Source organism: Lepidochelys kempii, chromosome 3 (genome assembly GCF_965140285.1).
Source record: "Lepidochelys kempii isolate rLepKem1 chromosome 3, rLepKem1.hap1, whole genome shotgun sequence".
Lineage (NCBI taxonomy): Eukaryota > Metazoa > Chordata > Testudines > Cheloniidae > Lepidochelys > Lepidochelys kempii.
Window position 1 is genome coordinate 70,026,288 of NC_136382.1, and position 15,503 is coordinate 70,041,790.

At 45.9% G+C, this 15,503-nt stretch overlaps 1 protein-coding gene across 1 annotated transcript in view; it reads right to left on the reverse strand.

The window, feature by feature from the left end:
* RRAGD (Ras related GTP binding D) overlaps positions 1–15,211 on the reverse strand; it is a 32,051-nt gene extending 16,840 nt beyond the window's left edge. The window contains exon 1 of the mRNA XM_073336718.1: positions 14,924–15,211. Within this exon, the coding sequence (XP_073192819.1) occupies positions 14,924–15,062 (139 nt within the window). The 5' untranslated portion in view covers positions 15,063–15,211. The remainder of the gene's footprint in view (positions 1–14,923) is intronic.
* Between the last annotated feature and the right edge of the window lie 292 nt (positions 15,212–15,503).

A 15,503-nucleotide genomic window follows, 5' to 3' on the forward strand; every position in this document is an offset into this window, starting at 1 on the left:
TAACCAGCATCCAGTTAGGGAATGTACACTCTTAAGGACCATCACTCCCTGCTGTCACTTCACTATTTATCTTACTGCTCACTGATGCCCACCATGTAGCCTGAATGCTCAGCAGCCCTAGAATGAGAATTTGGTATGCTACTACTGTACTGCACTGTAATTGGCATCAGAACAGAGTTAATAGACCAGACCTATCAGTGCTGACAATTTTGGACCTCATATTGCAAATCATCATGTACAGAACTCCCACTGAAGAAATCACAGTTCTGTGTGCTGTGCATTTGCAGGATTGAAGCCTCAATGAACATTTTTAAATGAGGTACAGTACGGCATGAGGGGGAATCAAATGTGTGTTGCAAGTCCCCAGTGAGGCCATATATTTTTCCACAGTGTAAAGTGATAACACGTTTTGCAGTGACTGAGATGACAGAGGGCTTTAAAATGTACCCATTCATTGATATAAAGCCAGAAGTATAATCGCTCTTCATTTCTCCCCAGCTTGAAGCCTTACAGCCACAGCAAGATCACCATTTTTTTTTTTACAGTAAGTCTGCAACCCAGCAACCTTTCAGACTCTCACTCTACCTGCATCAGCTGCTTTGGAGTACAGGATTTTAAGAATACGTACTCCTTTTGGCCTTGACTGCTGCAACCCCGCAACTCTTTTCAAATTACTTTCGCTGAGATACTCTACCTGGCTTGTCACTCTAACTACATTACTCCCCTCTTCGAGTCCCTCCATTGGCTCTCCCTCCTCCACCACAACAAATACTGTACAAACTTTTCCTTGATTTTTTAATGGCCTTTCTTAATTTAGACCTACCTAATTAACTGTTCTGTTATGAGATAAATCCCTGCCTTTGTTCTGCCAAGGATGCCAGTCTTCATCACCTGCTTATCGGCTTCCCTTCACTCTTTCTCTTATGCTTACCTATACACAAGGGAAAGATTCCTTGTCAAAATCCGTACGGCTACCTCCTTATTCTCCTTCAGATCTTTCCTAAAAAGGCACCTCTACGACAATGCCTACAAGTCACTGCTGACTGAAAATGGTTCAGTAAGTAGAAGGTTGCTATTACTGCTGATTAGCTGTGTGTGAACGGTTCACCAACATTTGATGAAACATGCTTCTGTTACTGTTACCTCATCCACGCATCCTGATTGCTTATTTTAGACACCTGTTATACCATGTCTTTAGATAATAAAATCTTTTGGGGCACGTGCCCCTTTTCACCCAGACTGAATACACACTATCATGTATCACCTCAGGAATATGTGCATGAGGTGGAGATCAGAGAGCCTCTCACAAACTGTAAAAGAATCACAGATAATAAAATTATCAGGTAGTTTTTGGCACAGGGGAGCTATTGTCCACAGCTCTAGTCTAAAAATCTTCATTCTTATAACACCTGCCACTGCAGCTCAAACTAAAAAAAAACAAACCAGGATCATTTTCTATTGCACTCTCATTTTATGACTCAGTCCTTCCATCCACAATTGTGTAACTATCAAAGAAATGTTAGAAGCATCTCTCTTTTTCGATTAATGCTTTGTTTTAAACAATTTGCTTCTTTCTTATTTGGTTTTATTTAAAAAAAAACTAACAGTATTCTCTCACATGCAACCCAGCTTTGAAAACTTGCATATGTATGTATGTATCTGTGCATATGTGCAGGCATGTTATCTGTTAACAGCCATAGCATTCAAAAACAACACCAGAGACAGATTGTCATAGTACTGATGTAGGTAGGAAACGATGGTCCCACTAGTAATGCAAAGAGAAAGTGATTACCAGGCTGCAGTTTAGCCTTCATTTATGTCATTTTGATTCAAGAGAGATAATTTTGTGGATCTTGACACAGACTCAGAAAGCACTTGCCTAGTGATCTTCCTTGTATTTCTATGCAAAAGATAAGAATTAAGAACAGTATCAACAATGTGATTCTAATATCACTGTCCTTTTGTTGTCTAATTAAACTTGAAATACTTTAAAAATGTTTTTTAAAATAATCTAATTTCTCTTTATCCAATAGCAAGGATTATTGTTGGTTATCCAGACAGCTACTGGCTCTATCCAGTTGGGGGTGGGAGGAAGGGGGAAGAGTAGAATAATACTTTTTCTTGCTGACTCAGTCTGCTAGAGTTACAGACCATCCTATGCAGGATTGTAAGCCTCTAAAGAAAATACATGCCATAGGTGCTTCAGGAGGAGAAGGTGGCAACTTAGCAGGCAGCAGTCTTCCTTCTAGGCCAGTACTGAACCAAAGCCTCAGCACAGCGTTGAGGCTCATTGGGCTGTTGGAAGTTCGATCTCCAACAGAAGAGATGTTACTGTGTGCTATTAGACAGCTTGTATTAAACTCCAGAGGTGGTTGCTTTTCAACAGAGGTGAAATTTAGAGGAACAAACTATTCCAGCATAAGCACCAGTGTACCAGTATAAGCATCCACACAAAGGGACATAACAATTTAACTTTTTCAGTAAATTACAAAGATAACCGAAATAGTTAAATTGACAAAAAGCTTTATATGAGGCTTATGAGTTTTTAAAATGTTTTGAGACCTTAGGCTGAAAGGTGTTACTGGATATAATTACAAAGTACTTTCATGCAGTTCTGCAACATTTTGTCTGTACCATAAAGCACATATAAGGAACAGACACATGAACACAGCATATATGAAGGATCAAGATAGCAGCAGACAGTGGTCTGCCTCAGAGAACAATCGTTGCAGCAGACTAACAACATTGGCAACAACTAAATACCTCAACAGAAAAGAGAACTCTCACACCCACCATGAAAGACATATTGTTAGTTCACTGTTGGTGTAGTGTACAGATATATTATAGCAGCAAAGAGAGATTGTCTTCACTTGTTGTGTGTGTAACAATTACTCTTCTTCCTTCACTTCTCTGAAAACATCTTTTGGACCAAAAACCAAAAATGATACTTTTTAGACAAAGGACCAACCTTCATGAAAAGGTACCAAAATTCAAAATGAATGAGTTCAGGAATGGCAAATGAAGGATTTGATCCTGAAAGTTCTTGACTGCTGATTAGGACCATATATATGCCTTCAGCAAAAACAGTTGCTGGGGAAGGGAGATCTGCAAGATACCTGACAATGAAAGGAGCTTTATGAGATCAGTCTAAGATCCAATCTAACTCATAGTATTCATTCCCCAATAAACATTTTACAATTAATGACACTGTCATAATTTATAATTGACTTAATTCAGGGAAACACTCTAAGTAAATCTGGTATGGAAAATTATCTCAATGACTGGCATACTTGAATGTCATCTTCTGATCACCAAGCATTTAATATGTAATCTGGATCCAGAGTCAAACTTTGAGCATCTGAAATTCAAACTCAGTTCCAATTTCAAAAGAAAAATTTAATGACCTGAACTAATCTCCCCAAACTCAACCATCTCCCAGCTTTGGAAGGTTTGAAATCCAGAAATAAATGTTGTAGCTCAGGCCCATCTTTATAAAGTACTGTAGGAGACAGTTATGTATGACATGACAAAAGATTCTAGAGTAGTAATCTAATGTACTCTTATCGCTACACAAGTGTATGTATTCAAAGTGAAATACTATTAAAGTTAAACAAGTACAGGCACCTCTTGATGACTAATGTTACATAAATTGATGTTTTGTTTGCATGCGGGAAAAATTCATGTCAGTGCAGGGAGACCTACACAAGAACCTAAGAGGGGTTGAAGTAGTATAGATTCTCTGCACTGGGTGAATTTTGCCCATAAAGTGTAAGCTATGTGTTGTCATCAAGCCTATAAGTTCTTCCAGAAATTGGGTATGTTACTTGAAGTACACATGCTTGGGGTGTGCACATCAGGTATGTAAAAAAATGTAGTGCATATCCTGCTATGTGTCTTGCGTTAATTATTCAAGTGTTATTCCAGGGGAACTAATATCTTCTCTGTATTGGCACAGAGCATCACATTGGCACCACCTACTGGCTCAAGAGCAGCTAGACTAGGCAGCCACTGATTGTGACATAGTGTTACCGGAATGGCTGAGGTTAAGTGCAGATGATGCTATAAACTCCCTGATCCCATGATTTTTAGATAATTCTAAAAGGCCTGTACCCATACCCTCTTGTACTATGATCCCATTAGATATCACGAGTTAAACAGTGTCAGGTTGGATAATACATGGATGAAAGCCCTCCAAGTAAAACATAGTTGTTGCAGAAAGTGGTGTTGGCAATTTGGTGCGGGGGGAGAAGGGAGGGATCTCATTATTCTTCATGAATAACAAACCCTAGCTCAAGCATGGTGTTGTGATAATTCCATTGCTGGAGGTATGGTCTTGTGGACAAAACAAACCAAAGTTCTGGGACTTCATAGTTTGTTTTTTTCTAGAAAAGAAAAAGAAAAAAAGGTATTTGAAAGATTCCCATTGCTTCAAAATATACAGTACAGTCGCATCAATGTGTATGTACACGTGTTTATATAGGGTATGCCTACACTGTAATTAGATATCTGCAGCTGGCCCATGCCCCGTGACTCAGGCTCGCAGGCTTGGGACTAAGGGGCTGCTTAATTGTGGTGAAGACATTCGGGCTTGGACTGCAGCCCAAGCTCTGAGACCCTCCCACATCGCAGTGTACTAGAGCCCAGGCTCCAGTTCAAGCCTGAACATCTACACTGAAATTAAACAGCCCCTTCGCCCGAGCACACAAGCCACTTGACACAGGCCAGTGCGGGTTTTTAATTACAGTGTAGATATACCTATATAGGGCAATTTGCTAACTGTCTTGGCCAACTCAAGATCATAAGTGAAAAACTTTTGATGATTTATTTAATAAAAAACACTTTGGATGAAAGACTGTCTTTTGCTTTCCTTCTAGTCTGTGCTTTTTTTTTTTTTTGCATGTTTCAAAGAATTAAAAAAAAATTATTTTGTCCAAAACCAATTATTCTTAATGACTTGAATTTTTAAATGAATTGTCATGTTGGGTAAACTTTGCCAAACTGCTCAACTTTTTCTGAAATCCTAATTTAAAGACTGCTTAATGTTAAAACTATACTTAAAAACAATTGATGTGAATTCTATTGCTTTTAGGACTGTAATTTAGCTTTCTTATTTTTCAAGTTTCAGAGCTGGAGATAGATAAATTATATTTTCAGACCTATGACGAGATGGCAGAATTGCTAGAGCATTTTCCTTTGAGAAGATTAGAGATTTCCTTATATGTAGAGGAATGGGAAGATACATTGTCCGCCCACATTCTTTTGTTGAATGCATGACAAGTCCCTCCCCAGCTTGCCACAGAAATGCCTGTAGATACGTCACTACAACTTTCCAGACTAGGTTACTGAATTGTAGTTATGATATGACAAACACTACTCTACACATTTCACTTACTCTGGTAGTGGGGAAAAAAATCTATTCTTCCCTTTACAGAATAAAATTAGTATAATCATTGATATTTCTTACTGAAAAGGCTAACATTTATAAAAGTGAAGTTTACGCATAGTACAAATCTTAAAGATGTCAACAGTTTCCACTGGAGGGCAGCATGATCCTTTATTTTAATTTTCATCTGAAACCATGAAAATCCAGATTGCTAGTTAAATAATGTGCCCTTCGGAAGTATTCACAAATCAAGTTTTGTGCAAAACAACCTATCCAGAAGCACTTTCTTACACAGTGGAGATGCCTTTAGGCCATGACAGAATTCAGATATCAACAGCAGTTTTGCACATATTTATACAGTGTCACTGGCATACACACTGTGTTATAGAGAAAAAGCAAAACAAAAGCCCTTCTCAGAGAATTTATAATCATTGAGAGCAGTATATAGTCTTTACTGTGTTCTGCTAGTGAGGGTAGTACATAGTCTATACCATATTAGCTCCTTCACATTACTGGAGATGCTCACTAATATTTAAAGCAACACTCCATGCTTTAAGAAAAGGAGTACTTGTGGCACCTTAGAGACTAACCAATTTATTTGAGCATAAGCTTTTGTGAGCTACAGCTCACTTCATCGGATGCAGGACCTAGGGGTGACAGTGGACGAGAAGCTGGATATGAGTCAGCAGTGTGCCCTTGTTGCCAAAAAGGCCAATGGCATTTTGGGATGTATAAGTAGGGGCATAGCGAGCAGATCGAGGGACGTGATCGTTCCCCTCTATTCGACATTGGTGAGGCCTCATCTGGAGTACTGTGTCCAGTTTTGGGCCCCACACTTCAAGAAGGATGTGGATAAATTGGAGAGAGTCCAGCGAAGGGCAACAAAAATGATTAGGGGACTGGAACACATGAGTTATGAGGAGAGGCTGAGGGAGCTGGGATTGTTTAGCCTGCAGAAGAGAAGAATGAGGGGGGATTTGATAGCTGCTTTCAACTACCTGAAAGGGGGTTCCAAAGAGGATGGCTCTAGACTGTTCTCAATGGTAGCAGATGACAGAACGAGGAGTAATGGTCTCAAGTTGCAGTGGGGGAGGTTTAGATTGGATATTAGGAAAAACTTTTTCACTGAGAGGGTGGTGAAACACTGGAATGCGTTACCTAGGGAGGTGGTAGAATCTCCTTCCTTAGAGGTTTTTAAGGTCAGGCTTGACAAAGCCCTGGCTGGGATGATTTAACTGGGAATTGGTCCTGCTTTGAGCAGGGGGTTGGACTAGATGACCTTCTGGGGTCCCTTCCAACCCTGATATTCTATGATTCTATGATTCTATGATTCTATGCATACTGTGGAAACTGCAGAAGACATTATATACACAGACACCATGAAACAATACCTCATCCCACCCCACTCTCCTGCTGGTAATAGCTTATCTAAAGTGATCACTCTCCTTACATGCATCTGAGGAAGTGAGCTGTAGCTCACGAAAGCTTATGCTCTAATAAATTGGTTAGTCTCTAAGGTGCCACAAGTACTCCTTTTCTTTTTGCGAATACAGACTAACACGGCTGTTACTCTGAAACCTCTCCTTACAATGTGTATGATAATCAAGTTGGGCCATTTCCAGCACAAATCCAGGTTTTCTCACCCTCCGCCCCCCCCCCCCCCACACAAACTCACTCTCCTGCTGGTAATAGCCCATCCAAAGTGACCACTCTCTTTACAATGTGCATGATAATCAAGGTGGGCCATTTCCAGCACAAATCCAGGTTTTCTCACCCCCCACCCCCATACACACACAAACTCACTCTCCTGCTGGTAATAGTTCATTCAAAGTGACCACTGTCCCTACAATGTGCATGATAATCAAGGTGTGCCACAAGTACTCCTTTTCTTTTTGCGAATACAGACTAACACGGCTGTTACTCTGAAACTCCATGCTTTATAGGTTTCTTTCAAATAGTCCTCTTTAAGTCCCTATCCTGTGTCCCACACCAAATAGTGGGGGACAATTACGATATATCCCTTGCCTAGTTCACAGAAGCTGGCGTTGCAAGACATGTACGTGCCACATCCGCTAAAGATTCATATATCCCTTCATGCTTCAACCATCGTTCCAGAGGACATGCGTCCATGCTGATGATGGGTTCTGCTCGATAACTATCCAGAGTAGTGCAGACCAACGCATGTTCATTTTCATCATCTGAGTCAGATGCCACCAGCAAAAAGTTGATTTTCTTTTTTGGTAGTTCGGGTTCTGTAGTTTCTGCATTGGAATGTTGCTCTTTTAAGACTTCTGAAAGCATGCTCCACATCTGTCCCTCTCAAATTTTGGAAAGCACTTCAGATTCTTAAATCTTGGGTCGAATGCTGTAGCTATCTTTAGAAATATCACATTGGTACCTTCTTTGTGTTTTGTCAAATCTGCAGTGAAAAGTGTTTTTAAGATGAACAACATGTGCTGGGTCATCATCTGAGACTGCTATAATACAAAATACATGGCAGAATGCAGGTAAAACGCAGAGCAGGAGACATATAATTCTTCCCCAAGGAGATCAATCACAAATTTGATTAACGCATTATTTTTTTAACGAGTGTCATCAGCATGGAAGCATGTCCTCTGGAATGGTGGCCAAAGCACGAAGGGGCATATGAATGTTTGGCATATCTAGTACATAAATACCTTCCAATGCCGGCTATAAAAGTGCCATGTGAATGTCTGTTCTCACTTTCAGGTGACATTGTAAATAAGCAGTGGGCAGCATTATCTCTCGTAAATGTAAACAAACTTGTTTCTCTTAGTGATTGGCTGAACAAGAAGTAGGACTGAGTGGACTTGTAGGCGCTAAAGTTTTATATTGTTTTGTTTTTGAGTGCAGTTATGTTACAAAAAAAATCTGTATTTGTAAGTTGAGCTTTCACGATAAAGAGATTGCAATAGGAAGTAAATTGAAAAATATTATTATTTCTGTTTATCATTTTTACAGTGCAAATATTTGTAATAAAAATACACCTCTACCCCGATATAACGCGACCTGATATAACACTGGTTCGCATACAACGCAGCAAAGCAAGCCTCTTCTTCCCTGCCCCCCAGCCCAGGTCTGGGAGGCAGGAGCTGTGGGGGGGCACTATTGGGGGCCCCACAGGCCCAGAGCGGCCCGGGTGATTAACGGGGGGCTGGGAGCAGCCTGCTCTGCTTCCCACGCCCCAGCCCCGTCGCTCAGGGGAGGGGACTTGGGGGAAGGGATCCTGCCCCACACTCACCGGCAGCGGCCCCAGCCCGCTCCACTCCGCTACCTCCCAGCTGCAGCGCTCCATTTCCCGCCACCGGTGAATACGGGGGCGTCCTTTCCCCAACCTCCCCACACTCACCGGCGGCAGGAAGCGGAGCGCCGCAGCTGGGAGCTAGCGGAGTCGAGGGGGCTGGGGCCGCGTCGCTCTGCTTCCCACCGCAGGTGAGTGCGCGAGGCATCCTTTTCCCAACCTCCCCGCACTCACCGGCAGCAGTGGAAGCAGAGCAGCAAGGCCCCAGCCCACCTCACTCCGCCAGCTCCCAGCCGCGGCGCTCTGCTTCCCGCCACCGGTGAGTGAGGGGGGCGTCCTTTGCCCAACTTCCCCGCACTCACCGATGGTGGGAAGCAGAGCACCGTAGCTGGGAGCTGGCAGTGAGTGCCTGTCAGGGGGCTGGGGTGTGGATAGAAGTCGGGGCAGTCAGGGGACAAGGAGCAGGGGAGTTAGGTAAGGGGTGGCGTCCTGGGGATGATTAGGGATGGGGGGGGGGTCCTCTGGAGGGGGCGGTCAGGAGACAAGGAGCAGGGGGGCCAAAGCAAGTTCGATATAATTCAATTTCACATATAATGCGGTAAGATTTTTTGGCTCCCGCGGACTGCATTATATTGGGGTAGAGGTGTAATATAAAGTGACCACTGTGCTCTTTGTATTTTTGTTGTAATTGAAATCAATGTATCTGAAAATGTAGAAAAACATCCAAAATATTTAATAAATTTCAACTGGTATTCTATTGTTTAACAGTGTGATTAAAACTGCGATTAATCGTGATTAATTTTTTAAATTTTTTGAGGGGAGGGATAGCTCAGTGGTTTGAGCATTGGCCTGCTAAACCCAGGGTTGTGAGTTCAATCCTTGAGGGGGCCATTTAGGGATTTGGGGCAAAAATTGGGGATTGGTCCTGCTTTGAGCAGGGGGTTGGACTAGATGACCTCCTGAGGTCCCTTCCAATCCTGATATTCTATGATTCTATGAAATTGTGGTTAATTTTTTGAGTTAATCATGTGAGTTAACTGCAATTAATCAACAGCCCTAGTTCATACATACTAGAAGTGGGGGTGGGAGAGAGATGATGTTCTTATCGCTAAAGAACAAACTGAGAATCAGAAGATCTGGTGGGTCTGTCGCAGAACAGAACCCAGATCTGGCATTCTGGTCCTGTATGATTTTTGGCCAGTCACGTAGGTGCTTTGTTGTACAGTTTCCCATCTGCAAGTGAGAAGATTTTTTATTACATACTCTCAAGTGGGTTGTGAGGCTTTACAAAATTAAGTGCTCTGAGGTCTTTGAATGGAAAAACAAAGAATGATTATATGTGGAAAGCTAGAAGATTACTGTGTTTTATGCACTAACATTTTCCAGTGTTCAGCCAAAAGGCAAGTAACTACTAGTCTTGGGAGGTGATCCACAGTATGTTCAGACACTCCCTTTGCATGTACAATCATAACCCCTATGTTTATATGTTGGAGTACAGGGACAAAGCAAACTAATAACTTTTGGAAAAAGTTATCTGCCATGTATTGATCTTCCTCCACTCCTCTTTCATGGGAAGGAGGGATCTGTGACTCTGATCTTTTCAGAGTTTGCTCCATGGGTCACAGACAAGGGTACAGGTAAGTCAAGTAAGCCAAGGGTAAGAGAAAGACATGTTTCTCTCCAGCCCAATGGAAGTTAAGTAAAGGAGATAACACAGCTCCAGGATCCCTCTATAGAGACTCTGCCCTTTTCAGGCCTCAGAAGCAACAGGCAGGTCAGATCCACTCAATTTCCAAGAGAGCTGTTGGTGGCCAGAGCCTTCTTGGAGACACAGAGTCTCTATGAACTGCCCTACCCACCTGTGGATTCCAGAGAGCCATCCTGTTTAGAAGAGGGTCTCATGGTTCATTCAAGGGAAAGAGAGTACCCCTGAAGGAACAACAGAGGATAAATTCCACAAGGGGATCCCTCCCTCAGTGCTTTTGCCTCCTCCAGATGTTTCTGGGACACAGCTGTTTTCATCAGTTAAATATAATATTATTATGCTACTAAAAAAATGTTTTCTAGAGTTGTTTTTTTTAACTGCTGCAGTGACAGCAAGGGTCTACTGAGAAATAACCACCATTCTCTTCTCAGTAAATTCCTTTGGATTACTTGTCTACAGCAAGTCTTAAACTCTACCCAAATTAAGAGTTATTTAAAAATAAACATGCTGTCAATTAGGAAACAAAAAAATTATAACTAATTTATATCAATCTTTGCAGACAGCTTTCCTAGCAAAAGTGTTCATATATGACACGTTGGGAAAAAGATGTGGACAGACAAATTACTCCAGAGGAATGGGGTTTGATTTGGCAAAGAGGATCAGCAACACACATCTGTAGCACAACAAAATAAAATTTCTTTAAGATACTGTTTCAATTGTACCTCATACCAGACAGCTTAAAAAGAGAGAGAGATTGTATGGGGATAAATGTTGAGAAACTGTGGTGAAAGATGAGATTTTATGTATGTATGCAGGACATGTCCAGTCATTAGAAAGTATTGGGATGCAATCTGTAGCCACATATCACAAACTATTGGATATTTATTATCAAATGATCCTTTGGTAATCATCCTGGGACTTCCTAGTGGTCACACAAAGGAAATAAAGAATTAATCTCTCATCTGCTAGTAGCTGCTAGGATATTGGTGGCATCTCACTGTAAAAAGAAAAATAGTCCAACTTCGGAGGAATGCTTCAAAAATATGGAAGGCTGTGGTTATGAAAAAATTAACACAAAAACTATGTATCCAGCAAAATAGACAGAGAACAGATAGATACTTAGCTATTTGGTTGCATTTTATTCAATATTCAGACGTAGTACATTCACCTGCAAAAACACCAGGACACCTGTCCAATTTTTTTGAATATTGATATATATTGACATTTGATAGACATACCTGGTCTGTTAAATGTGTATACAGAGATTTCACTCAATATAATAAAATCACTAGAAATTACATAAGTGTTATAATGATGTTCATTCTGTAATATGGTAATATCCTGTTAGAAAGATTGCATGAATATATTCCTGTATCTCTTTAAACAAAAGCTAACTGTTGTAATGAATTGCTTTGTTTCTGACATTTACATGACAAGGATTTGTAAACTAGTTAAAACTTCCTAAATAAATAAGTAGTTTGAAAAACACAGAAAATCCCTTACTCAGATTTTTTAAGTGACTTTAAAAGTAATAATACCTATTGCACCATATCATTGTATATCAATGAATATTTGGCTTTGTACTTAAAAAGCAACTCCCTGAAATATTCAGTGTTCTCCAAGCTCTTTTGTAAAATGTAACAGTGTTTCAAGGGAAAAACAGTGCACATTCTAAGTGAAAGCAACAGGTGTTGGCCTGGCCTACCTCTTTTGTAATGTATTTCCCAACAAGCATTTGTTTTGTAGCATCACTGTTGCCTCCACATGCACTGAAGGATGAAGCAAATGGCAACGCAGGCACCCACAGCAACACGTATATGCACACAGTCACACAGGCATTTAAGCAGAGCCTGGAAATCTGGGGACTGACATTCACAGCTGCAGAGCAGCCCTGGACACAGAACTATTTGCTTGCTGCTGCCTTTTATAGCCTGACATCTGTCCTCCCCGCTTCTTGGCACTCTAAAGAAACATCACCAAGCTATGTCCATTCATATTATACATGGAAAACTTTCATGGCAGAAGACATGGTAAGTACTATATGGAGATGTTTTTGTGTTTGAATGTCTCCTATTCCCATTCCCTAACACATATAACCAGTGCTGCTCTCCTTCTCCCCCCACCAGAACACTGAGTCCCCATGTCCCACCATCCATTCCTGTTCACATTTCCTAATGCATCCCTATTCCTTGTACATTCTCTTCACCATACAGCCACCTTGTTCTCCCTTCCTGCCTCCTACTCCATAACACAGCCAACTTTGACAAGCTCACACTTGCTTACTCTCCCTCCCGCCACAATACAGTGATCACTGCCCTACCTCCCTACTCAGTATCCCTTACACCCTCCCAAAACAGACCCTATCCCAGGGGTGGGCAAGCTACGGCCTGGGGGCCATATCTGGCCCTTCAGAAGTTTTAATACAACCCTTGAGCTCCTGCTGGGGAGCGGGGTCCGGTGCTTGCCTCACTCCAGCACTCTAGCCGGGGGCTTGCCCTGCTCTGTGCAGCTCCCAAAAGCAGTGCCATGTCCCCGCTCCAGCTTCTATGCCTAAAGGCAACCAGGGCGCTCCACACACAGCCTCCGCAACTCCCATTGGCCAGAAACCATGGCCAATGGGAGCTGCAGGGGCGGCACCTGCGGACGGGGAGCATGCAGAGATGCCCGGCTGCGCCTCCCCTTAGAAGCCAGAGGGTGGACATGCTGCTGCTTCCGGGAGCTGCTTGAGGTAAGCGCCGGCTGGAGACTGCACCCCTGACCCCCTCCCACACCCCAACCCCTGCCCTGATCCCCCTCCCACCCTCCGAACACCTTGGTCCCAGCCCGGAGTACCCTCCTGCACCCCCAACCCCTCATCCCCAGCCCCACCCCAGAGCCTGTATCCCCAGTCAGAGCCCTCGATCCCCTTCACACCCCAAACCCTGCCCCAGCCCGGAGCCCCCTCCTGCACCCTGAACTTCACATTTCTCGCCCCACCCCAGAGCCCGCATACCCACCCACACTGCAACCTCAATTTCATAAGCATTCATGGCCTGTCGTACAATTTCCATACCCAGATGTGGCCCTCAGACCAAAACGTTTGCTTACCCCTGCCCTAACCCCATCCTATACCCCCCCCCCCATCACCAAATCCTGTCCCATCCCACACCCACCCAGCCAACCCCTTCCTTTATCCCATCCTCAGGGCCAGGACCTCCCCCTATTCCCAAAGAGCCAGACTCTTCTCCCTCCCCCACACTCAGACCCTACCTTGGTCCATCCCCCTACACCCAGAGCCAGTCCCCGCTCCCCACAGAGCCAGTCCAGTCTCTCTAGCCCCTACCCACTCTCCAGTCAGTGTATGCCTTTATCCTATCCCCGCATCCAGAGCCAGCTCCTCCCCATCCCCATAAAACCAGCCCCAGCCCTGCCCCATTCTCTGTTCCCCCACACCCTACCTCTGTGCCCTCCCGAGAGAGCCAGTCACCCCAGCCCATGCCCCTCACAGACAGCCCATCTTGCCTCATCCCGCCATATCTACAGTGCCAGCCCCTTCCCCACCCCACACAGCCAGCCCCTGCCTTGCCTCATCCCCCCCGTACCTACAGTGCCAGCCCCTTCCCCACCCCATACAGCCAGCCCCTGCCTTGCCTCATCCCCCCCGTACCTACAGTGCCAGCCCCTTCCCCACCCCACACAGCCAGCCCCTGCCTTGCCTCATCCCCCCCGTACCTACAGTGCCAGCCCCTTCCCCACCCCACACAGCCAGCCCCTGCCTTGCCTCATCCCCCCGTACCCACAGTGCCAGCCCCTTCCCCACCCCACACAGCCAGCCCCTGCCTTGCCTCATCCCCCCCGTACCTACAGTGCCAGCCCCTTCCCCACCCCACACAGCCAGCCCCTGCCTTGCCTCATCCCCCCGTACCCACAGTGCCAGCCCCTTCCCCACCCCACACAGCCAGCCCCTGCCTTGCCTCATCCCCCCGTACCCACAGTGCCAGCCCCTTCCCCACCCCACACAGCCAGCCCCTGCCTTGCCTAATCCCCCCCGTACCTACAGTGCCAGCCCCTTCCCCACCCCACACAGCCAGCCCCTGCCTTGCCTCATCCCCCCCGTACCTACAGTGCCAGCCCCTTCCCCACCCCACACAGCCAACCCCTGCCTTGCCTCATCCCCCCGTACCCACAGTGCCAGCCCCTTCCCCACCCCACACAGCCAGCCCCTGCCTTGCCTAATCCCCCCCGTACCTACAGTGCCAGCCCCTTCCCCACCCCACACAGCCAGCCCCTGCCTTGCCTCATCCCCCCGTACCCACAGTGCCAGCCCCTTCCCCACCCCACACAGCCAGCCCCTGCCTTGCCTCATCCCCCCGTACCCACAGTGCCAGCCCCTTCCCCACCCCACACAGCCAGCCCCTGCCTTGCCTCATCCCCCCGTACCCACAGTGCCAGCCCCTTCCCCACCCCACACAGCCAGCCCCTGCCTTGCCTCACCCCACAGTGCCAGCCCCTCCCCCAGCACCGGGTCCGCTCCCGGCCCCGCAGGCTTGGCGCGGCGGCGGCGCTGCCCTCCCCAGCACGGCGGGGCACTCACACGCTTCGTCGGCGCCGGTCTCCGGGTCTCCATCCGAGAAGGACTCGGCCCCATCCCCGTAGTCCGCGAGCCCAACAAGTTCATCTTCCTCCTCCTCCTCCTCCTCCTCCTGCTGCGGCTTCCTCGGCACCTGGCTCATCGCGGCCGCCCCCCGCCGCTGCCGCGGGAGGTTCCGATTCGATCCCCTCCCCGCAGGTCTCGGGCCGGGCGGCGCTGCGACCGGAGCAGCCAGCCAGAGCCCCGCGTCCTCCCAGCGCAGCGAGCGAGAGAGACTGCGTGACCCGAGTCACCTGACACAGCCGGGCGGTCACTTACTCACCCAGGCACCGCCGCCACGCTCTGCACACGCACGGCAGCGCCACGCACTCCGCCCAGCCCCCGCCGCTGGCACGGGGCACTGCCACACTTGCGCGCCGAGCCGGCCCAGTCACACCCACTCCTTCCGCCCCCGTCACCCACAGACAGGCAGTGCCCCACCGAGCTGTGCCCCAGGCGGTAGCAAGTCACACCCACAGCCTCCCCCATCACTCACAGTCACTGCCACACTGAGCTGTGCCCCAGGCCAGTCACACTCACAGCC